Source organism: Carassius auratus, chromosome 37, assembly GCF_003368295.1.
Source record: "Carassius auratus strain Wakin chromosome 37, ASM336829v1, whole genome shotgun sequence".
Classification (NCBI taxonomy): Eukaryota; Metazoa; Chordata; class Actinopteri; order Cypriniformes; family Cyprinidae; genus Carassius; species Carassius auratus.
Genome location: NC_039279.1, coordinates 7,856,826 through 7,882,610, shown reverse-complemented (window position 1 = coordinate 7,882,610; position 25,785 = coordinate 7,856,826). Strand labels below are relative to the sequence as shown.

Below are 25,785 nucleotides of genomic sequence, written 5' to 3'. Positions count from 1 at the left end.
ATGACCGGGTAACTGTGGCAGGGGGGCAATGACTAGAAGTTATGTACAGCGTGCCTCGAAAAAACAACAGCTGTTATGTTATTGAATGAATTCATTAAAAATAGGTCATTGCACTTACATCAAATCACGATATGGACGAATATCTGTAAGTATTAAGCCGGAATAGTCTTTTTAAATATGAATCCTGCATGTTCTGCGCGTCTCTGTTAATGAATGGCGCAGAAGCGCCTCTTCATTCATTAAACACACGTAAGCGCGCATTAAGCTCGCGGTGAATTCAGCGTCCGCTGTCTCACTAAATAATCACGTGAACACATGAACAACATCCCCAGAACTGCTCTGACAGTCACTTCATGAGCATTTGACCGTTTGATTTAAGTAAAAACAGCGCCACATCACATATAAAAGTCCAGTTAAAGGCTGTTGTTCAGCAGAATGTACAAAAGCCTATCATAGACCCGATTACTAAAATATTCGATATTTACAGCCTTATGTTATTCTAACGCTAATATAGCTTCCTTTTTAGCAGGCCCCTTAAATGCTTGCTATTAACTTGATTGAAGGTGGTTCTTCTCAAAATTGACAGCGGTGTGTTCATGACACTAACGTTAACCATTCAACTTCGAGTAGGTGGGTCAGAAATGATTAACCAGAGGGGACATGTAAATAAATGTGAGCTGAACAAGCGCTTTTTTTTATTTATTTTTATTTTTTACAGATTGTTTCAAAGCAGCTTTAAAGACATAACAGGAAAATGTTGTAATATTGTTAAATAGAAGTAGGTAATAGGTAATACCTATTGGTTGACAAATAAAAAAAATATATATTTCTCATTTTTGCCTATGTAGGAGATCCCTGTTTATTATAATTCTAATTCTAATGATGACACGAGTAATGATACATGGTGATATTATTAATACACATGCTTATTCTTTCTCTGTCTCTTTCTGGCCTACAGATACCTGAAAAAGGTGAATGCTGTAGCAGCAAAGTGTGGGACTACTTCTGCAAATACTTTAACTTTAGTATTATAATTTATTTACAGTACACACACAGACTGTTAAGACCAGCTTCAACTGGAAGAAAGTAAAAGTGTTAAATGTTTAAAACCAGACTGTTTTTTGATCATTAAAAATATATATACTTTTGATGTGCAATTGTTTAGTCATTGAGACTATAATCTAAGGCTTTTTTTTTTACATAATCTCTTCTGGAAAATGGTTTATACAGCCCACATACATAGAACAGGCAGATATTTTGCTATTGAATGTTGTGTAAGTGCAGTATATAGGAAATGGGTCTAATATCCAGTTTATTTTCAAAATCAAAATATCGGCTTATAAATCGGCTCTTTTCGAGTTAATATCGGCATCGGCATCGGCCCCCAAAAATCCATATCGGTCGGGCTCTACTAATGACTACACAGGTTTGAGGTGACATTTTTTATTAAATGATTCTCTGGATGCCTTATTCATGGACAAGACACAACAAGTGGACGTGCTCAAGGATATCAAAAATGATATTTTTCTAAAGGACAGTGCAAGAGTCTTTTTAAACTGAGTGCATTAAACATTCATTAAACTGACCGTCTTTAAACTTTAACATAAATTAATTTTAAGACATTAAGAAATGAAATAAGTGAATTGTATATATAACAGCAGAGGTTCTGACCTGAATGAGGGTCCGTGTGTTTTGCGGGGGCCGGGGCCTGACTGCACTGTTCCACCAGTTCTCCAGCAGAGGGAGGCAGCTGCATGAAGGAAAACCACAGCACTGTGTCACATTTAACTCAACAGCTTAGAGAGACAACTACTGAAGACTTCACACAGAGACATATGAATATTCATTATAATTATCAGCAAGAACATAATATCTCTTTAATTTCAAATATAAGAGTCTCTGTCACAGACGTTTACAGACTCAATCGTTGAGAATATTAAGGGTAAATCAACATTACTGTAGGTTCTCTATGGTAATTTAAATAAATGCTGCAGTATGAGTAACCATACGCTCAGCTGCATATAAAATGCTGATTATTTTGTTAGGTAATTAGGCAATACCAACATGATTGGTAACAAGAGCTCTAATTACTGCTCTTGCTGAGCAAAATCCCTTTCTGCAAGGATGCAATAAAATGATAAAGTGACAAAGATATTCATTCATTTTACAAAAGATTTAAAATATTTAAAATAAAAGATTACAAAAGATTTAAAATAAATGCGGTTCTTTTGAACTTTCTATTCATCAAGAGAATCGGGGAAAAAATATATTACCATTTCCACAGAAATATTAACCCCTTAACTGTGACTCACATTTTTGAACAGACTTGCATGATCCAAACTTACATTTTTATAGTTTATGAATGAAAACATTTTGTAGCATGATATTGATGTACAATTTACATGGTAATGCAATGTCGGAATTTTAAAATGAGTTTTAAAGGATGAATTTTGAGAGGTAAATGTAGGAATCCCACAGAGTTAACAAGTTAAGCAGCCCTGTTTTCAACCTTGATAATAATAAAAAATCTTTTTTGAGCACCAAAACAACATATTAGAATGACTTCTGAAGGATTATGAGATGCGAAGACTAAAAATTCAGCTGTGCAACACAGGAATAAATAACATTCTAAAATATATTTAAATAAATGTAAGATATTTTACATTTTAAATTGTAATAATATTACTGTTTTTACTGTATCTTTTATCAAATAAATGCAGACTTGGTGAACATAAAAGACTATTAGTGTAAATATAAATATCTAATATACCAATGAATGACCTTATTTATCTTCTATTGTTATTATTTTAAAATATATCATATATTACAAATATTTAGTCTAATAATAACAGGATAATAGTTGTTTAACTATGGTATATTCTCTATATCATTATTGTTATTTTTCTGACATGCTTTTCAAGTAAATTTTAGAAAAGCTCAAAATAACTTGTTTTGTCAAGATTACAAGAAAAATAAGATTTGGAGAAAACAAGGCAAAAATAATCATGCATGACTTCTGTGGACTTCTATAAATAACAGTAATTATTTTTTCCCTTTGGTGCCTCTATGAACCATGAAATCTCTGTACTGTTTTATTATAAGGCCGCTATATTGTGAATTAATCAGTGTTGCACATTTCTCCGCACAGTTTTCTCACAGCTTCAGTTCCTTAATTAAAATCGATGGACGTGCAGACAGAATCACAAAAAATATTTTTTTTTTTTTCTGGTTCAGCTTAACATTGGGTGTGTGAGACTGAAGCTCACCTTGGTGGGGTCCTGGACAGGAGGTGGTAACCGACTGGGTCCATTATTACCTTCAGTGCTCTGTCCACTGCCGGCACTGCGACTGCTGCCCATGCTGCCTGCACTGCCCACACTGTTCCGGTCACCTGCTGGAAAAAAGAAATGAATAAACAAAAGACAGGAGAACGAAAACTAACAGTTGGTGAGATGCTGCCTCTTAAAAATGACTGCTTAACTAAATACTAGTCAACAAATGGGGTAAAGATTTTAATAACTATGATCACTGAACTCCAGCAAGGTCTCTCTAGACAAGGGGAACATGAAGGAGCACAAGGGAATGTTGACGAGGGCTAGTGGTAGTGACGGTAGGCTGACAAACACAACCTAATGGAGCAGGAACCCTTGTGAAACAGCTGGAAAAAACTCAACTTGAGACAAAAGTCACTGGTGTACAGGACCAGCAGACAGCTGTGGGGGTGAGAAAACAGGCTTGGGAGATACTAATGACGAACAGGGGCCTGGGGAAACGGAAAACTCTTACCATTAACAGAGGTCCTGAGGACCCAAATATCCTCTGGCTCTTTGGGACTAGCTGGCTTACACAGGGCACTGGGACTGTCGGGGATGGCACCTAGCAAACACAAACACTTTAAAGGGCCATGGGGGGAAACTCTAGGAATCTTAAGGCCCCGATATACTTCAAGCTAATTCGAAGATCGAAATGGTGTGACATCACAAAGTTCAGCAAAGTTACTCTGGAGTCGGTGCAACTTGCCAAACAAAACTTTCCGGAAAAGTTTGCTGCGGCTGGCAAAAACCTTGAACTACCATTGGTCTGTGACGAGTACATAATAGGTTCATTCCTTTGGTTTAATCTGTAAAGGTCAGACGTGTGTAAAAGCATAAAACATACTGGAGATGGCACTGACTTTTATGTTACTGTACTGTAAAGTCGCTTGTTTTAAATCAATTTACCGTTTGAAGTACTAAATAAACCTGACTTGACTGGAGTGCTGAATGGCAGAGATGGTGCAATAACCACAAGAACTATGAACAAACAGGTGCCTTTCTAACTTACGTTTTCTCACCATTGTCGTTGTTGTGTGTTTGTTATTGAGAGGAAAGCAGGCGGTGCATATTAACATTCATCTAAATGGTGCTCTCAGCAGCATAAGTGCTGCCGAGATGTTTGCTAACAGTATACAGCTGCAAAGGTGTTTCAAACAACGTTTAACTCTTAAGAGAAAAAGAACTTCACTGTGATTATATTGGTGCCTTTATGGCCAGTGCTGATCAAAATAAGCTTCTGACCAGGAATTCCATGAGTTTAGACTTGGGGGAAACTTGTCTAAATGTGGCGAAGATTAATTTAAGTAGAGTTTATGTTGCTCACATGGTCAGGGATGGAGGGTTTTTTTTGCTTTCATAAATGCTTTGATGGGCTCTTTTATGGGGACTAATTCTGACGCTACCTGGGTGCTGCTCCAGCCCGTTGTGGTGAGACAGTACAGGACGGGTGGATGAGTATAAGGTGTAGGAGTCGTCAGTGTGAGAGGTGTGAGGAGAACTTTGTGAGGGCAGTATTCTGGACAGAATGGGATGTCTCTGGATAGGCAGTGAGGCCTGTCGGGAGAGAACGCCCCCTATGGACACAACATGGAAACACAAATGAAGCACCATGGACACAAACGAAACATCAGCCTTGAGAAAGATGTTTCCACTAGAGACATGATTTAAATAATTTAAACTAATGGAAGTTTATTTTTACATTTTTTCTGAAAAATGAATTCTTGTATGCAGACGGGACAAATTGATTTGATCAAATGTGACAATAAGGACGTTAATAATGTTGAAAATGTCAAATAAATGCCGTTCTATGGAGTTTTATATTCATCAAATGATCTTAAAAAAAGATATTGAGCAAAAATATTAAGTAGCACGACTACTTTTAACACTTTATTGGATTATCTGCATATCAGATTGTCTGAAGGATCATGTGATACTGAAGACTGGAATAATGGCTGGAGAACATACAGCTTCGCTATCACAATAATAAATTACATTATTAAAAAAAAACACATTTTTCAAAATATTTTCACTTGTGTTCCGAAAAGAAAGTAGGCCATACAGGTTTAGAATGACATGAAGGTGATTCTTTTCTCTTTAAAAAGATAGAGAAAAGCCTTTTTTCTCTCTCCTTACATTCATTTCAAAAACTAAGATGGAACTGGGGAGGTTTTAGCATCCTGATAAGATAATGCGGCTGGGAGAAACATATCCCAGCACAATGAGTTAAGTGGTCGGGTTTTAATCTGGCTGTTTTGCCTCCATCATGTCTCTTCAGCAGTATTGAAGCAGGAGCTTAGAGCGGAGACTAATTTCGTGTGAGCAGCAGGATGTGGATGCTGTGACACGACAGAATGCTGAGTCTGCCGCTGTGCTCGCTCTCAGAAAAAAAAAAATACTAGGCTCATTTCGGGGAAAGATTTTCTGCTCAGGACCTAGCAATCTTAGGCTGGCTCCCCCTTTCATGGAGGCACAGGGCTCTAAAGCTGATCCGCCTGCCCCCCAATATGTTCCTGTTAATCCCATTAGTGTGTGTCTGTGTGTGGCTTTATCAATGGACTACATGTCCACATGTCTACAAGTATTTATGAGAACTGCACTACTTTAGTATGCATTATTTCGATATGCGTATGGTGGGATAAAAACGTCAGAGAGTGCATTTAAAAACTGGGATTCAAATTCCATTTTAAACCTAAAAATAGATAAGTAGTTTTAGGATTCTGAAAGATTTAAAACAAATGTTATTCAAAAAAAGAATTATCCGCTACTTCTAAAAACGTGTGCTGATGTCTTCAAAGCAAAAGTCAGATATTTTTCAAATCTAAAATTTTTATGCTGATAAAAAAGTATTTTATTAAATACAACAGAGAAAGGAAGTGTTTTGTAACCCGTAGCATCTTGTGTTGTTGTTATGCAAAGAAATAATGGTACCTGACTTTAACTTTGGTGTGAAATGTAGCCAAATATATAGGTAACAAGTTGTCAGAAATTTTGACAATGGACCATATATTTGTAGTGAATCCTTTTGTAAGTTGAACAATAAAACACAGAATTATTCAATATACCTGATCTACGACTAATGACTTCCACAATGGATGGAGGGAAGAATCCCACACGGTCAGTGCCTCTCTGACTGTCATGGATGTGTCCTTTCCAACGTCCATCCATGTGCTGCTCTAAGACCTGGAACAGACCAATAAGATGACCGGATATTCAGGACCAACAGCTCTTTAAATGCACACATTTTATAACATTATTAAGTGTCTTCGTAAACCCTTTTAAAAGAATTGAATAGCTAATTAGACTTTGTCTTTTATTGAGTGGAATTATTTAAATAATCTATTATTGAATTTTGCCCTCTGTGTACCCTACACTATTCAAAGCCAAATGACCTTTGTGTCATCTAGTTTAAAATAACACCTTCTAACCGTTTTTTCCTAACCTCATGGCCTAGCCTGTGACTGTTTCCTCGTTTTGGCTAAACAATGCAGTAAATTAAGTCAGCCGACATTCCACACATGGCAGAGGACCTGTGTAACAATGAAAGTCAGTCCATTTGACTGACATGAAATTGTGTTTCAAGCAGGTCTGGAAAAAGACACCAAGAATAAATTTGCCGTTTATGCACAGTGACAGTCTGAGTTGTTTTAAGAGTCTATTCACTAAAGAAAACATGCAAATTAGGTAAACACGAACCTTACATGATCGTGTGCCCAACGTGAAACTGAGTAAACAAATAGACATGAAATATAGGAATGAAATATAATATTTCATGTCTATTTATTTACTCAGTTTCAGTGAATTGAATTTATTCACAACTTTCAATAAACCCAAAATCAATATATAATGATGTAATATTTAAAATAATTTCATTATTTTATATTGATTAAGGGTTTATTCAAAGTTTAACATTATTATACAATGTTTGACTGCTCAATCCTGCAACTGACCAGTGTTATTTTTATACTATTATAATACTTCTTAATATTTTGGATTAGCTTTTAATTCTTACATATTTCAAGGTTTTGAGGTTATTGCGGTTTTATTTTTTTCTTGTAATTTTATTAGGTGTTTTGTCATATATATATATATATATTTTTTTTTTTTTTTTTTTTTTTTTTCAGTTAGCTGCCAAGGCACCATTTAAAGCTTTAAAGTTTAAGGATTTTGAATAATAACTACATTTTATTTTAGCTTTACTTTAATTAATGGAGTAATAATTGTTTTAGATTTAGTTAACAATAACAATACCACTGACCAGTAAAAATTGCTTTGAACACTAGTGAACACCAGACGGATAATGAAAGGAACAGAAGGTACAAATTAATAAAAATGTACATGGAAAGTGAATATGTTTGCGAGGAAAGAGCTGTATTAACATTTTAAGTACCTCGGTAACCTGTACTGCTGCCATTAGAGCATTTTTTTGCACTAAAATAAGGCACACCTTTAGTGAATTTGCCCCAAATTTCTTCCAACTGGCAACCCAGGGTGCAGTAATACAATTGGGTAAACTGTGGTTGGGTTTAACAAACCAAAACAGAGACTGACATTCCGGCCCAGCACGCACATTTTCAAAGGAGAATAACTGACTGTAGCATTGTGTTTCAGATAAACAAGTATGTTAACTTAGCATGTTGCTTAATATCTGCAAATATATTGTGATGTTTGTATGCTTTAGTAGAGCCAAAAACTTACAAAAACAGCGCCTTTTAAGGTCAACACGTATTTATTTATTTGTTATTTTAATGCCATTCTAATGCCAGTGAAAATATCTTTCATTGCTAGCTTTTAAAAACCAAATGTCTCTGTTATGTGTCACTTCCACAAACACACAGCAGTCTTTAATGCAGCAGAAATGGTCGCCTAAAGCTATCTAGACAGACAAGGTGTGAACAAGGACATAGCATACATGCAGCACTGAGCCCTAGGCTGCAATCTACAGTACACGCTCTGAACGGGGGTCTTTCAGTGGGGGTGAAGCACAATATTATCAAGGCAAACTAGGCTGAACACACTACTATAACATAAAAACAACAAGCTACAGTTGATTCATTTGAGACCTCAAAGGCTGATTGGTGGGAACCTGTTGCAGCATGCTAAAGTATTCTCTTTAAGAACACCAAATTACTGTCCTCACTGTCCTCACTTGTTCCCGTTACTGCTTTGTCTTGTGTGCAGGTCATAATTATACCAGTTAGAAATATGATATGTAACGCTGTGTGCTGTCTTCCATATTTAAAGCATTCTAAAACCGCTTTCAGCTCTACTGTTCCACAAGCATAAACAACTTTGTTGTTGTTTCTGTGATTCTGAAACAGAATATGGTTTAGTAATTTGGTAGAAATGCAGATCAAGACGACGCTTAAGCACATTGCCAATTATATAGGCCTATTACATAATGCACATTATACAGTATTAAAATAGGGCACGTCTTATGAGAAATAGTGGTGTGTTTGCTTGAAAAGCCTACCATGATTATATCTCCTGCCCGGATGTTGAGTGCAGTGGGGTCATGGAGATTCCAGTAGTCCTTTAAAGCTCTCACCTGTAATGCTCCACTGGCCTCTGATGTCACAAGTCAGAGTAATTCATGCATGAAAAAATGAGAAAGAAAAACAGTTTGCCTTGAAAATCCTCATCAAGTCATCCAATATGGGTTTTAGCAATCTTTGACGTCCTCATATTGACTGAAAACCTAAGAATTCAATACTCAGGTGGGATGTGTTACAATGAGCAGAATTTAAAGAGGTGTAATGTAAAGTTTAAATACTCTAAAACACATCTCCTGAAAATGTAATGAGGAGCGGAGTTCAGAACAGGGATGCTAAACACCCCTCATCTTCAAACACAGCTCCTTCAGCTGTATTAGTGCTCGTTTCAAAGGGCACACTTCAAAGACAACAAGCTGCTGGATTAGAGGAGGAATAATAGAAAGGAGCATTAACTTAACACATTCAGACGTACACATTGACCCAGACACACAAGCACGTAAACAAACTTTTAGCTAAATCTCCAGGCATGGCTGCCATAGCTATGCCCCGGGACAGTAATGTTCTGCAACTCTATAGCTTTATAACAAAGGGAAAATTTAATTAATGGAAAGGTAAGCAAGGAAAGAAACAGTGAGAAAGCAAAACACATGAAGGAGAAAGGGGAAAACAACAGGATTTTTAGACTGAGTCACCTCTAAGGAGTTGTTTGATTTCTTTGCTGGCATGTGAAGTGGTGAACTGGTTCACAATGTCCAAGGCTGTTTGATTGTAGGTGTTGCGGATGTTCACGTCAATCCCAGCCTAAGTGTCAGATGGTGAAGGTTTGGATCCATATATGAGGGTTAGTTCAGGGAAGAAAATAAACTCTGTATGATATATCACTCCGAACTGATATGACAGACAGACCCAAGCATTTTACTCTGGTTAAGACTACAATTACTATAATTCACACTATTCTTTCTTGATAATAAATCTGACATAAGATCATTAGAAATAAATCATGCATCCCCTACAGTGCAGTAGGTATAGAAAATACACACATGGTACATCAACACTGTTCCCAATATTTTGTATCTACCTACTTACGTCAAGCAATAAGTTTACTACTTCCGTTTTCCCGTAGAGGGCAGCCTCGTGCAGAGCCGTTCCAGATTTAGTGGTTCTGTTGATGTCAATCCCAGCTTTCAGCAGCAGTCTAAAAATGAGTGATGGACCACAGTGACACATGAGCCATGCTGTCCACAACACACGAACCAAATCACTCGTGTATTTAATAATGGTACAGTCAGCTGCTCATTACCAAGACATTCACCCTGGCACGCTGAGCGGGTCTTATACTGCAAAATATACCATATTAAATGGCTTTTTACCACATTATTACATAAATAGATATGTGAGGAGAAACAAGCTGTAAAAAGTTCTAATATGAGAAATATGAAACTAGCACAACTACAGTACATAGAAAATATTTCTGTTATGCCTCAAGCAATACAACTAACAAAACTAAAATCAGCATGAAAAATTGCATAGTGAGTGGGCAGCACTGAAACCACATGATGATGGTAAGTTCAAGACCACCAGCAAGGGGTCAAAAGTCATGACAATTTAAAGCCTTTGAGGAACAAAAACAGCCTCAGCATCAGTCAATTTTACATAGCGAGTATGTCTACAGGATTCAGTATCCAAAGCAGCAGTGCAGGCCATTTGCCTGTAAATGATGAATTCAGCCAGCTGAACGGATTAAAACCTGCCTTCCCTCTTTAAAAGAGATCATCCAAAGTATTCACCTTTTACCGACCTTCATGTTGTTTTAACTTTCGACTAATGTCCTGCTCTTTCCCATATAATTAAAGTGAACGGGGACTGGGGTTGCACCATAAAAGTAGCATTAAAAGTACCCTATAAAACTTGTGCAGCACACTTCAAAGTCATCTGAAAGCTCTGTATGAGGAAGGGAACAAAAAGTTAACTTTCAAATCAAATAGGGTGGCACTGACATCACAAAACATGTGAGAACCTATGATGGCTACTGTTGACACATCATTTTAGTCTGTGTATGACTTCTATAGCTCATTTCAGAACTTTTCAATGATAACGGTTTGAAATATTGCACATACTGTAGGTTGCATGAACCAATTTTATGGTTGCTTTTTAGTACATTTTGAAGCTTTACAATCCCCTTTACCTCTCATTAAATTGGTAAGCGTGACCAATATATTATTTAAAACATCTCCTTTTGTGTCCCACAACAAAAAAAAAAGTATACAGTAGTCATAGTAATACAGGTTTGAAACAACATGAGGGTGAGTAAATGATGACAGAATTGGATGTAAAATCAGTCAGTAGTGAATTTGCCAATAATAATAATTATTCATCTCAGCAAAAAGACAATTGAATTTCTTGCAAAATTCTGCATGAATTCATTCAGTTTTGAGAATTCAGTGTTTTATACTAGGAAGTGTAGAGTGGTCTCCTGTTACAACTGTCCATCTTTCCCATGTTTACAAGTTCCAGCATTCCAGAAAAGCAGTAGAGGGGAGAGCTGCAGCGCGAACCTTCATATATGGTTATTGCAAGAGGAGCATGTTGAGCAGCTGACTGGCTGATGTAACCCTATTCGGCCTCATTCCTATGCATGTTACCATCAGAGCACAGTCACAGCCCTCTCATTACACTCAGAGGGGAGGGCAGCCCAGGTCAACACATGCACACCACCAAACATACACACACTACACTCATTCCACAACCTATTCTCTTCAACTCACTTGCTCGACAAACATGTCAAAAAAGTGCCCAGCCAAAGTCTGCCTGACCATCAGCTGGACACCACTGTACTTAGCAAAAATGAAAGACAATCTCCCCCTGGCATGCTTGCATGCATGTAAAGGCACATATACTCTCACTCTTATTGCTGCCTATAGATGTTGCATGTTAAGGCATACTAGGTGTGCTCCTGATCCCGATCAAAACATAGCTTTTATTTAATAGTTTTTACATTCATGTATTTTTGGGCCAAATTTTAAGACGGTACTGTATGTATTTGTTGTGTATAAGGAAATAATAGTTTGCACTGTAATAAGCTCAGTTACGGTCATTATCTTGCATTTTAATTTTATTAACCCAATTTGCAATAATATTTATATAACAAAAATGGAAATAATAATAATTATTATTATTATTTATATATTATTATTATTGAAATTATTGTTATATAATTATTATTATACAATATGTGTATGCGTGTGTGTTATTATTAAAATAAACAATTACCAAAATAAATATTTGTTAATACTATAATTACAATGCTTATTTAATTGAACTTAGAATACAATAGAAATGTTTATCATAAATGATACAAAACAATAATTTTAAATATATTTTTTTACAATTAACACTGAAAATAAATGATAAAATTGATCAAGAACAATTAAAATTTAATTAAACTGGTGTAATTAAAAACTGAGTATTTTACCCAATGTTTTATCCACAAAGTATTTTTAATACCAACTAGATTATCAAGCAATTAGCTTAGCAACATGCTAACATCAAACCGTTGCTTGTAGTACTTGGTGTGGAACAGGGACTTGATGCCTATATATAAAAGTGAGGGTTTAGTGAGAAGCAGACCTGATGATGTCCTTATGACCATTGCGTGCAGCAAGATGCAGGGGGGTGTTATCTCTGCCGTTCCCCTCTAAGAGAGCTACCACCATGTTACTGCTCAACAACAGCTGGGTCACCTGGAGGAAAGAATTGAGAAACAGTGAGGAACCAATCCAAAACTAGTGCAGCATACCAGTTTTGCCTACTAATGTCTAAAGATGTCACTGCCAATTTAAAATACAAGAATGCAAGCGGCCTGAGTTGTCAGTCCAGGCATATGACTTTGTACTCCCTGGCATTGAGAATCTGTCAGATGGAATTCAGTTTCCAGCTGGGGCAGAATCCTCCTGCAGCCCAGCAACTGACTCGCTGGTGTGCTGCTAAATTAGACTCGTTCCTTCAGCTTGACTATGCAGCATTTGCATTCTATAATTCCAAATGATTTGGGCGAAAGATTAAATAGAAATAGTTCATTAAGGCAAATCTAGCTGAAAGGGATACTCCACTCTAAAATAAAAAGTTTGTCATTGATTGTTTACCCCAATGTCGTTCCAAACCCGTAAAAGCTCTGTTTGTCTTCGGAACACAATTTAAGATATTTTGGATGAAACCTGAAGGCTTGAGACTGCCCCATAGACTGCCAAGTAAATAACAGTGTCAAGGTCCATAGAAGGTATGAAAGTTATCGTCAGAATACTCTGTCTGCCATCAGACGTGCAATCTGCGTTATAAGAAGCAAAGGAGAGAATTTTTGTAAGCGAAAACAAAAATAACTTTATTCAATAATTCCTTTGTCAACGGTCTCCTCTGTGTCACTCCATATCACCTCTTCATATGCTCTTCTGTGTCCTCCGTGCCACAAGGATGCGCTGTTTTATTTTAAATCAAAGCTAAATACATGTAGAAACAGTACATCCTTGTGGCGCGGATGACAGAAGAGCATATGCGGCACAGTGATATGGAGTGACACAGAGGAGACTGTTGACAAAGGAATTATTGAATAAAGTCATTATTTTTCTTTTCTTCGCTTACTAAAAGTTTTCCTGTCGCTTCATATAACTCAGATTGCATGTCTGATGGCAAACGGAGTATTCTGATGATAACTTTCATACCTTTTATGGAACTTGACACTGTTATTTACTTGGCAGTCTATGGGACAGTCTCAAGTCTCCAGGTTTTTATCCAAAATATCTTGAATTGAGTTCCGAAGACAAACAGAGCTTTTATGAGTTTGGACGGACATGGGGGTAAGTGATTAATGACAAACTTTTTATTTTAGGGTGGAGTATCCCTTTAAGGTTAAAGATCTCTCAACAAAACTCTTTCAAAGCCTTTCATCTCCATTTTCCAGGCTTGTGGAGGCAGTTTGTATGAGGTTACTGATGACCTTTGCCAACGAATGCATTAATACGGTCTACGCCAAAATAAACAAAACTTGTTCATGTCATGAACTCCTGCTTATAATTATAATAGAGACTGCAGTTTGAAATTAGATTCAGCGCTATGAGTTTGCATTGAGACTGGGATAACTCGGATAGATGTTATAAAGGGCACAGATTTTAAATCAGATAAGCCCTAACTATATCGATGAAAAAATACCAATAGCTGAACAATTCCACTAGGGGTGCTCCGATCACGATCGGCCGATCATTATGCGCATCTCGTCAGTAAAGCCGGTTCTCTAATCAGCGGTTCATTCCATCAGGTGCGTGATTTCACATAGAGCAGCTGTTACTACACAGAGCCGTTGTTAATAGAGAAGATGCGCAAATCCACTTCATTTTCAGCATTTTTTGGCGCATCTTCTCAGTTAACAATGGCTCTGTGTAGTAACAGCTGCTCTATGTGAAATCACGCACCTGATGGAATTAACCGCTGATTAGAGAACCGGCTTTACTGACGAGATGCGCATTAATGATCGGCCGATCGTGATCGGAGCACCCCTAAATTCCACAGCACCCATGTCATCCCATGTCTGCTGGAAAATACAGTTTTACCTTCTGGTTATATTAAATGTTATGGCTGATAACAAACGGTCAAATTCTATACTATTCGTCTATACAAATTCTATACTAAATTCATTTTAAATGAATTTAGGCATCGCTAAATTGTAATGTACAGTTTGTAAATTGAATTTTCATTTTGAGATTCGCAAAAGATTATTTTCAACAGTATTATAAAATTACGGTTTTAAAATTGTAGCTTTTAAAAAAGTAATCTTTCAGATCATGATAAAGGTAAATTGTAAAAAAAAAAATTCGAATTTAAAAGAAATAAAACTTTAAATCTAAAAAAACACTGTTTCATTGTAACTAGAAATTTTGCAATCTCTCAGTCATAAATAAAATTATACGTAAATAAAATAATTTTTACTACCAAAAAAACTTTCATCTAGTCTGTTCATGGACTTGTTTTTGAAAATTCAAACTGAATATTCTGCCTCTTAGTTATGATTAAATCGACCATTTAAACTTTAATATGAGAAAACGCCTTTAACAAAAGTTCATTATCTTGGATGTAGTCAGGATCTTTTTCTTTTTGCTATACCAAATTGGCATGTGTAATCTTTTCTTTTTTTTTGAGACTTACAGTTCAAGCACATATTAATAGCACTGAAAAGATGTAGTGGCAGGCCAAGTTACAACATCACAAGAGATGAACTGTAATGATAATCACGGCTCACCTTGAGTCTACCAAACTCACAGGCCAGGTCCAGGGGGGTCTTCTTTGCCTTGTTGACGGCACAGGGGTTGGACTGGTGTTGTAGTAGCATTTCAGACTGAGGGGATACACAGAAGCACAGAGACCCGTGTAAGGGTAGAAGAGCTTTTTCTGGCTACATAAGGTTTCTGGGACTACACAATAGAAGACAATGTCAAAAGCAATACCAGTTTTAGTGTACCCATATATGAAAAGCTGAAACAGCATGCTAAAAGGTCAAGGACTGAGAGGGAAAGACCAAAGAAATATCATTTATTCTATGTTAAATTATTGCAGTATATGGCACACATTATTTCCCGCGTTTTGAAAGGTAGCATTTTTGGAAAGAGAATACTCTGCATTTCAAGTGAAACAACTGGTCAATATAACCTGTTTCTGAGAGGTATCATATACACAGCAAAGTTAACTAAAAAATGCATTGTTTTTTAACAAAGCCGTGGACCTGCAAAGTAATGCTATCTTTGGTGAGGACCTCTTTTCTGCCTCGAGCATGCAATGACACGTCTTGCATTTTCCTTTAGAAAATGTAAAACCATATGTATTGTTTTTATCTAGCTGCAAGAGATCTGTAAACAGCTATATTTTTGGTTTGAGTCATAGAACATATTCCTAAGTCACTATCAAAGTGCTGCATTCAGCCTTTTTGCTCATTTTAAACATTCTACTAGGGATGGGCGATATATCGCACGTGTTTGTCACGCGCATTTCTTCAGTAAAGCCGGTTCCCTGATAAGCAGTAAAATGCTTTCAAATGGAGCGGCATTTAATAGGGCCTTAGATCACTGACATGTTACGCAATCTCGCGTTCATTATCGAAGGCAATTCATCTGTGATGAACGCGATATTGCGTAGCTTGTCAGTGATCTACAGCTCTGTCTATTAAATGCCGCTCCATTTGAAAGCATTTTACTGCTAATCAGGGAACCTGATGAGATTTATAGACATATGGAGATGATGTAGACATCTCCAAATGTCTATAAACTGAAGAAATGCACGTGACAATCGCATGCGATATACCGCACATCCCTACATACTACTAAGTGATATAACCAGTAAGGCACTGAAACTTCTACAACCAAAAATAATCTGACGAAAATGAATGTGCATTTTCAGGTCAATACCCTACGCTTTACAATTTCCTCAGGAAAGCCATTCAATTAGTCAACTAGAAAAATATAACTAGAGATGAGCATTTTGCAAGATTTATGCTCTACATATTTGTTAGATTTTTGCTTAACCCATTGTATTCATTTTTAATGTAAGTTTGAATCTGTCATGAAAACAAGTTTTTATTACAGCCAGCATTAAAATTTGTATATTTCAAGAGCGAACTGGTATAGAGACAATTATAATATTCAAAAGTTTATATAAAAAACTAAAAATGCTTAAGTGTTGATCATTAACTCAGTTAAGAAAACTTTTTTCACTTTTAGTACAAAACTTTGTACAATTTTGATTTTTTTTGACCCGAGGACAACGTGCATATCTGAGGAAGAGCAAGACGCAGGATTTTTGATTGTTTGTGAGGTACAGTAAATACGGTTCCATTTTTGTTTGGATTTGTTCATATCACATCTGTGTCTCCCACCGGAGCTGCCACTGGACTATGGATCTGATGTCTCATGGTACATTTGAATAAGACTTTGCTGCATGAGTGTTACGGTATGTAACACAACATAGTGTCACATTAGAAAGTTAATGACGATTGGTCATTTTACTGTCAGGTGCTGGCTTCCCATCTGGAAGCATAAATGCACAATATGGTGTCATAATCCATTTCGAAAAACATCGACCACACAGAAAGACTTATCGGCCAATGCCGATATTTAAAAAATTTCAAATATCGGCGGCGTTGATATATCGATTGACCACTAGTAGACTGGCACAAACTGGTCAATAGCAGAGAAGCAGTGTGCCACATACCACTTCATAGTGCCCGTACTGTGCAGCCAGGTGGAGAGGGATCTGTCCATCATGTGAAGCCCCATTCACAAAAGCTCCGGCTCTAAGCAGCATAAGTACAGAGTCAGCCTTCCCCTGCCAAGCAGCATAGTGCAATGGACGCATACCTACAACATGGAGCAGAAAACAATTATTTTCACAGGTACTTGTTCTTTTAGACAAGACGAACAGTGCTCTTTCTTTCTCCGGTGGTGCAATAATTTTTTCTGTTGAAATGGAAAAAAATCATGACTACCTAGCTCGTATATGTTCAGTCTATGCGCAACACAGTTCATTTGTCTATAAGAGTATTTTTGTTTGCATGATTCGCCATTTGTATAAATGTTTTTAAAGGATTTCAACATGTATCCAATTTGTTTTGATAGTACATTAAAGAGATTTTGCCTCAAAGATCTGTTGTTCCAAACCTGTATGGCTTTATTTCTTTCACAGAATACAAACTAAGATGTTTCGCAGAATGTCCAAGTTGCTCTTTCCCATTTGGTGAACGTTGTTAGGGACAGGAACATTTGTGGTCACCATTAAGTAATAATGAGAGTTAATGGCAAAATCTTTAAATTAATTCAAAACTTTCACAATAGTACATACATAACACCAACATAACATAGACTGGGACGCATGGAGCATATCCTATATTTGTTTTCTTCATATATTTCCTAGATATTATGTAAAAAAAAAGAAAAACTACTATTAATATTTTTGACAAAAAAAATACAGTTGCAATTTTTTATAGTTTTGCTTTTGTATTAATGTTTTTATTAATTATTTAGAAAATATTAATTTATTAGGCCACTTAGGATCATGATCGCATCATACTGGTCTTATTCACCAAAACATATTTTTGACTTTTTTTTTTTTTTCAATGTTTATGTTTTATCCTTCATGTCTATATGACATAACCAGAAAACAAAAAGGTTCTTTAAAAAGTATAATATAATGATACAAAAGGAAATACATTCTAAATGTTTTACAAATTCATTGGCTAGAGGATGAAAATGGTCAAGTGTCTCACCATTACTGTCTTTGATGTCCACGGTGGCCTGTGCCTCCAACAGCAGAGACAAGAGGTCAGTTGTGCCAGTGAGAGCCGCATGATGAAGTGCTGAAAAACTGTAGAACAGAGAAACAGTTCTGAAAGCTAGTCAAAAATCTCCTGTAAGCCACTGTATTTAGACCTCTTAATATGCTTTTTGGTAAAATTCCCAAAGCATTTGGCAAACGGTAACTCTTCCGATGTCATAACAAAAGTTACAAACTGTAAACATTCAAAATATTATGTCTTTTTATGTCCTGATGAGCCATACTGAATCAATATGTTAGAAAAGGCCTTCATTGATTTTACAAACAGAACATGACAAATATGCATATCATTTAGCAGGAAAAAATTATCCATCTGGTGTGGAGGAGGGAAATGTTTGGCCGGTCTGCACGGTTTCTATCATAGAGTTCAATTGAGTACAACACTGCAACCAGTCCTGACAGCACAGCTAGAGCGCACTGCCCAAATAGCAAATAGATCTCTGCTTTCACAGTCACTTTATGACTGGGGATGGTCCAGCTCCTAAAATATGCCTGTGTTTGTGGGAACAGATGACTTTTTAAAATAATTTAAAAGGATTGAACTCACCCAATGTGGATTAGGCTTAATAAAGCTCTACATCATCTCCATATGTCTATAAATCTTGGTCCAAATAAATTTAATAAATAATGTGCCGTTCGAGAAAGATCTAGAGATATCTTGAAGGGTTCGTTATTGTAAGTGAAAGAGCTGAATTACAGGGATATCATTTCTCAAATCTGTGGTGACAAGTATACTTAGCGGTTACTAATCAATAGGACAACATGTGGTTGTGTAGTTGGCAAACTTTAAACAATCATCACACTCAGCTAATGAGTATATAATTAGCTCCCTAAATTAAGCTGACTTCTCCTTGCAGTCTCAGTTTCCAGGGTCTGAAACAGAATCTGGCAGAACTGTGCGAATCCCAACAAAGCACTTCTGTCTGAGATGGATAAATATATAATTTGTATTAAAAATGTATCACACGAAGAGAACACTAAGATTTCCTTAGACATACTTGTCTCAAAGAGGAAGCGTCCCTGTTTTCACTTGCAGCTAGCTTTTGCTTTGAACTGTACTGTCGGTGTACACGTGGACAGGTGAAATGATGCTTCAACTGACGTTGCTCAGTATTTATTTAACAGTTTGAAGGATCAGTTTAGAGAAATGTCTTTCCAGTTCATAAGTGTAACTTAAAATCACCACAAAAACCCTCTGACTTGAGTTAAATGATGGATGAGACATTCGTGCATTTTACAGTGCACTTGGCACAGCCTCATTCTACCAAAAACACGTAAAACCCTGGAGAATCATGAACTAAACAGAGCTCTAACAGTACAGTGAACGGATTGATGAAATGAAACAAAGGACATTACTTTATCAGTGGTCAATATAGAATTGAAATTTCAAGTGTTTAAAATTATGAACTAATTAATTAGATACATTAATATTTAAATATATATTTATACAGTTTATATGTAGACTTGTGCCGGTATTCGGTAATGCGATATATTACGGTAATGAATATGCACGATATTGTTATCGTGGGCACTTATAAATACCGCAAATAATTATATATTACAAATTATTCAGAAATTAAAATGCATTTTAAGAAAACTATTTAAATCAACTGGTCAAAATGCACAACACCACTGCATGCTGCTTGAAAGATGCGTGTGTGCTCTGATGTAAACAAGCACGCATGAGAAGCACATATTTAAATAATTTTAAATAGCCATTCAGATTTGTGTATTTGCTATGAAGTTCATCTTACCTATTGGTCTTTATAGTTATTTTGCACTTTAATCTGTGCAAAACTTTTAACTTCATATATCTGAATTGCTTTATTTTATTTAAATGTTCAGTTATTTTTTTATTAGAAAAAAGTTATTTAACCTATTATATTATACTATATTTTGAGCACTTTTCAAAACTAAATTTCAATAAATTTCAATTACCATAATACCGTTTACCGTGATAAAAGCATGAACAATTAATCACAACAGGAAAATATGATACCGGCATATCTCTATTTATATGGCACATACATCACTGTTCAAAATGTTGGGGTCAACAGGATTTTTTTTTTTTTAGAAAAGGCTCTTATGCGCACCAAGCCTACATTACATTTATTTGATCATCACTGTGATTTTGTTAGACACTGTTACAATTAAAAATAACTATTCTCTGTTTTAATCCATTTTAAAATGTCATTTATTCCTGTGATGGATTAACGGAATTTTCAGCAGCCATTACACCAGCTTTTAGTGTCACATGATACTTCAGAAATCATTCTTTATATGCTGATTTGGTGCTCGAAGAACATTTCATACAATCATGATGATAAGAACTAGCGATTTCTTTTTCAGGATTGTTTGATGAATATAAAAAAATAAATAAGAAATTACATATTGTGTATGAAGTCAGCTATGTGATGAATGTTGTGTTCCTCATAACTTTACATTAAACACAAATATTTTGCAGTCAGTGTGGGCAGACAAACTACTTTTAAAGGTTTTCCAGGGTTAGGACATGTGAGGTTACCTGAACTGATTTTATACCTTATCGAGTCTTCTTCATTGCATTGCTGCAGTGCTCCTACAAGCCCTTTCATGCAGAAAAGACAAACCGACCCCTTTATCTCATATATTAGCACAACTTCACACATATAATCTCCCAAACAGACTTTACACCAAATTAACTCCCAATAATGTAGCTTCAGCAAGGACTTGGTTAAATTAATCTAAGAGTTTAAAGCCATATAAGAGTTCTGTGAAGCTAACAAATAAGAGATGGAAAAAGCACCCTACAGCTACTGTTCAGCAGCCACAGATGTTTGAGAGTGAGTTACACTTATGATTAATATGACACATCTGAAGAATGCTGTGTTCAGTCTATGGCTCAGCACACAGTATCTGATCCTCACTTCTTAAACAGCATTCTTAAACACATCAATACGTCACCCTCTGAAAACTACTGTGCATGGTAAAAATATCCCACCGGGATTTGACTAATTATTATATTCTATTCCCATAATACAGATGGCAGTATGATTTAAAGTTCCAGATCTTATTAAGGAAGGAAGGGATGAACAAAGAAAGAAAGAGAAAAAGAAAGGAATGACCAAACGAAACAAAGGAACAAATTAATAAATGAAAAAGAAAAATATAAGAGCAAATTAAAGAATAAACGAATGATTGATTGAAAGAATGAAAAAAGATAAAGAAAAGAAATAATGAGTGAACGATACAAAGAATGAACAAATTAATGAGTGAAAGAAAGAAAGAAAGGAAATAATGAGTGAACGATACAAAGAACGAACAAATGAGTGAAAAAAGAAAGAAAGAAAAAGAAAGAAAAAGGAAATATTGAGTGAACGATACAAAGAATGAACAAATTAATGAGTGAAAGAAAGACAAAGTTAGAAAAGAATAAAGGAACAATACAAAGAATGAACAAATGAATGAGTGAAAAAAGCAAGAAAGAAAAAGCGAGCGCCAGTAGCGGATGAATAATGAAATGTTTTCCTCCACCTCAGCTGCAAGTCCCTCAGGGGCTCAGTTTCTCAGTTCTTCCCTGCTGCTCATGGAAGCACAAATTAGCCCTCATGCTAATGTGAGGCCCCCAACTTCATCGGGATGTGCTTTCAACTTCCTTCCACTTTCGTCTCTCAAGACAAATGGGACACTAAGATTCAACAACAGCAGCCTGTGCACACACTGTACAAAAGCAGTTCGATTTTACCCAGCATACACAGTGTCTGTGAGTGAGTCACAGACACCAAAAATGAGAATTACATAAAAACACATTAACCAATAATATTCCCAAACATGCTGTCCCAATTAGCCAAAGAGAGTTGTCTTAACAAATAGTTTAAACAAAATTGTCCTGAATGTAAGCTCCCAGCATGCAAAACAGAATGAACACATTGATATTGTTGATCCAATTATTGTTGTTTGCTGACAAGTTTTATGTTGATCCTCACTGCTGAGTATTTGCTTTTTGGCAATAAGCTCACGTTTTTACTTAATGATATTTGTTGATTATAAGTTCAGTGAGGTTTTTAAAGTTATCAAAAAAATAAATTGTAGGGAGGGGGCTTGGCTAACCATCAGTTATTGATTGGATGGTGGCAGATCTGAATGCGGGCAGAAAGAAAGAAGTGGGGTTTAAACAGAACTGATAGGATGATTGGAGATTCTCAGCATGTCACCAGAGAGAAGTCTGTTGTCTTAACCAGATGTTGAGAGAAGGCTGTGTTTATCAAAAGATTCTGATATGACATTTTTATAAAAAATAATAAACATATGCATGAATTAATCATTAACAGTAAGATCAACAAGGTGCATTGAGAAATTTAATTTCATTCCAATTTGAAACTAATACATGTAATATTTTTGTTAACTGAGATTTCAGAGGTTTTTTTTTGATAATTTTTTTGCAGTTTATGCTTAAATTTATTTCAAATAAGAATACTGTATCCAGCTGTTCAGAAGTTATTCATTGAATTCAATCATTATTATCTAATACATTATATTTTTTCATGTAAACTTGCTTCACTGGTTATGAGCTCAAATACTCACAAAATATACAAATAGCAGTTACAACCCCAGACAATATTTCCCAAAGTGTCAGTCCAGTATTTTTAAGAGTTTTAAGCTTTGGGTCTGTGGCTTCCTCAGATAGTCTAAGCTGTGATTTCAAACAGTGCTGGAATTTCAAAGCAGAACGGAATCAAGGGAAGAGTCATGGGAAAACGAGTCAAGTCACGTTGCTTTTGAATAACCCTCAGATATAGTCCACAGAAAATCTATAATGCTGATAGTTTGTCTCACATAGGACGCCTGTGTGACACAAACTAACAGCATTATAGATTTATATACACAGGTATGTCATGATTTTTGTACAGGAGTTTGTATTGTAAGAATTAGGGACGTCAAATCGATTAATCGTGATTAATCGCTTCCAAAAATAAAAGTTTGTGTGTGTACGGTATGTGTGTATACAGACACATATGTAAATATTTCTTAAATGCATGTATGTGCTTGTATTTATATATATATATATATATATATATATATATATATATATATATATATATATATATATATATATATATATATACATACACACACATAAATATACACAGTACACACACACATACATTGTGTAAACACAAACTTTTATTTTGGATGTGATTAATCGTGATTAATCAATTTGATGGCCATAAATGTACAAAAATCATGACTTAACTGTAAGTTCAGTATATACTCAAATAAATATCATATTACAGTTCCCCCTTTTACCTATACAGTGCACTATATCAAATGCCAGACATTTTTTAATGTTGTCCGAATTCTGTAGTGAACAATTTCATATCCTGTATACTCTAGTTTACAATATACATTATATTGCCGTAATACACAGAAGGGTGGCTAAAAAAAAAAAAAAATTATACACACTTTATTAAATAATTTGTAAAAAAAAAAAAAAACATACGTGCAAGGCACATTTATACAGATCATTTTGTAATGAGTGATTAAACCTACCTTAAGGACAGGCATTTTACATTTTTTCACTAATTTACTAAAGGAATATTATTGTTCCTGCAGAGGACTCTACACAGAAGAAATGATAATTAGTGGATAAGTAAAATATTCAGTCGTGTCCTACAGGTAATATATTCTTCTACGTTCAATTAGTTCATGTTATTGATCATTTCATTACTGCTTCAGAGACCGATAAGGAATCTCTTCTCTGAGTTCAGAAACAATGCATGGATTGTTGTAGAGTTTCAAGATACTTAAAACTAATATATATATATATATATATATATATATATATATATATATATATATATATATATATATATATATATATTTGTTCATATATGCTGATTCTAGTTTGACATGTTTAATTATGATTAAATTAATAATAGAGTTGAACATAATACTATATACAGTATTGTTCAAAATAATAGCAGTACAATGTGACTAACCAGAATAATCAAGGTTTTTCGTATATTTTTTTATTGCTACATGCTGGGTCTCATTTGTTTTCTGATAATCTACTGAACCTACTGGTAACTTGTTTGCCACGTAGCAATAAAAAAATATACGAAAAACCTTGATTATTCTGGTTAGTCACATTGTACTGCTATTATTTTGAACAATACTGTAGGTTAAATGATAACTAGTAATAAAAACAAATGGGTGTTTTTTCCCGATTCATATTTTTGTGACAATAAATTTTCAACAAGATTGTTAAGGGTTTTGGAATTGAACAAGTGTTGACTAGCAATGGCATCGGAAAGCATAGACCACCTTGTAGCAAAACAGAAGGACGTCAACATGACACAACAGCACATTTCCTGTGTTTAAACAGGTGGGACACGCACGCTATGTTCTGATGAGTGAAAGGTGACCCAAGCCTTTGTGTAGCTGTGCCTGATGTACTCTGTATGTTTCCATTTGCATGAAACATGAAAATTTCATAAATTTGAGAATTTGAGTCAAATGTACTGCACACATTTTTAAATGTATAGTGGACTGTTTGGATGACTCACAAAACAACCCACCAAAATATTATAATTCCTGTACAGTACATTTCCCTTGTGCTGTACTGAAAATCCTTTACCTAATTTGTTGTTCTTGGTCCAAAACTAGCAGCCTTTTAAAAAGTGCTTGTAAATTTCACAATTTGCTACATTATCAAAAAATTCAGTCTTTTTGTCGTCTTGTTTTCTATCAGCAAGCATGTTTTGTTTTTCTTTTTGGAACTGACTGGTCATAAGCTGCATTAATCTGAGCTTATGCACCTTTATAATAAAGAGCTTTAGTTTTAGTCCAACACATTAACATTAGGGGTGTCACAGTCTCAAACTTCGAATTAAAAAATGGAATCGTCGATGCTGCCACGCCCCCATGTTGTATGACGGCAAATCAATGACAAAAATAACCGAGCATTCAACTGATGCTGGCGCGCGCTATATGGCTTCCGCGAGAGGAAAACTGAATCGGATGCGAAGAAACGGGAGCCCGCGAGCTCATTTCAAACTCTCGCGCGCGCGTGACGTACTTTGCGTGCAATAAAAGCCCTCGCGCGCGCATGCTCTTTCCCCACATCCTCGCGCTCGATCATCTCACCTCCGCTCGCGCGAACAATTTTATTTTTGTCAGTCGTGGGGCGGGGCTTGCTGTTTTAGTTGTTATCTCAAATGTCATTGGTTATTCCCCTTTTCCTAAAGTCAGTATTCGACGACTTTTAGAAAATGATTAATAATTCACTTGACTTGACCCATGTCTTCATCAGTGGACCAGATACATGCGAGTTATCATTTCTTTTGCTTGTTTAATTTATTTTTGTCTTTAATGTAATTTAATGCATTGTTTATAGAGTAGATCTTTTGTAGATACTTGATTAACTGGAATTCTTCTGATTGCTAGTGATTGCAGTCTTGTAATAAGAGATACACATATTTTACAGACTAATGATGCACACACACACACACACACACACACATACTGTACATATATATATATATATTGTAAAGTGTTTTATCTTTAATCTTTTAAATAGATACATCGTAATATTTGAAGGTTAGTTTAGTCATTTTTTATTGTTTTTGTTTGTT

The 25,785-nt window shown here is 35.6% G+C and overlaps 1 protein-coding gene across 7 annotated transcripts in view; it reads right to left on the bottom strand.

The window, feature by feature from the left end:
- LOC113056074 (caskin-2-like) overlaps window positions 1–25,785 on the bottom strand; it is a 53,188-nt gene that overhangs the window by 10,941 nt on the left and 16,462 nt on the right. For 2 of the 7 annotated variants that reach the window (XM_026222552.1, XM_026222554.1), the window contains 12 exons: window positions 18,105–18,202; window positions 17,054–17,199; window positions 15,093–15,188; window positions 12,434–12,546; window positions 9,893–10,001; window positions 9,499–9,607; window positions 8,785–8,879; window positions 6,377–6,494; window positions 4,718–4,888; window positions 3,787–3,876; window positions 3,267–3,394; window positions 1,672–1,750 (listed from right to left, as the gene is read on the bottom strand). In XM_026222552.1, the coding sequence (XP_026078337.1) occupies window positions 1,672–1,750; window positions 3,267–3,394; window positions 3,787–3,876; window positions 4,718–4,888; window positions 6,377–6,494; window positions 8,785–8,879; window positions 9,499–9,607; window positions 9,893–10,001; window positions 12,434–12,546; window positions 15,093–15,188; window positions 17,054–17,199; window positions 18,105–18,202 (1,352 nt within the window). The remainder of the gene's footprint in view (window positions 1–1,671; window positions 1,751–3,266; window positions 3,395–3,786; window positions 3,877–4,717; window positions 4,889–6,376; window positions 6,495–8,784; window positions 8,880–9,498; window positions 9,608–9,892; window positions 10,002–12,433; window positions 12,547–15,092; window positions 15,189–17,053; window positions 17,200–18,104; window positions 18,203–25,785) is intronic. The other 5 variants (XM_026222553.1, XM_026222555.1, XM_026222556.1 and 2 more) reach the window with 5 other exon arrangements.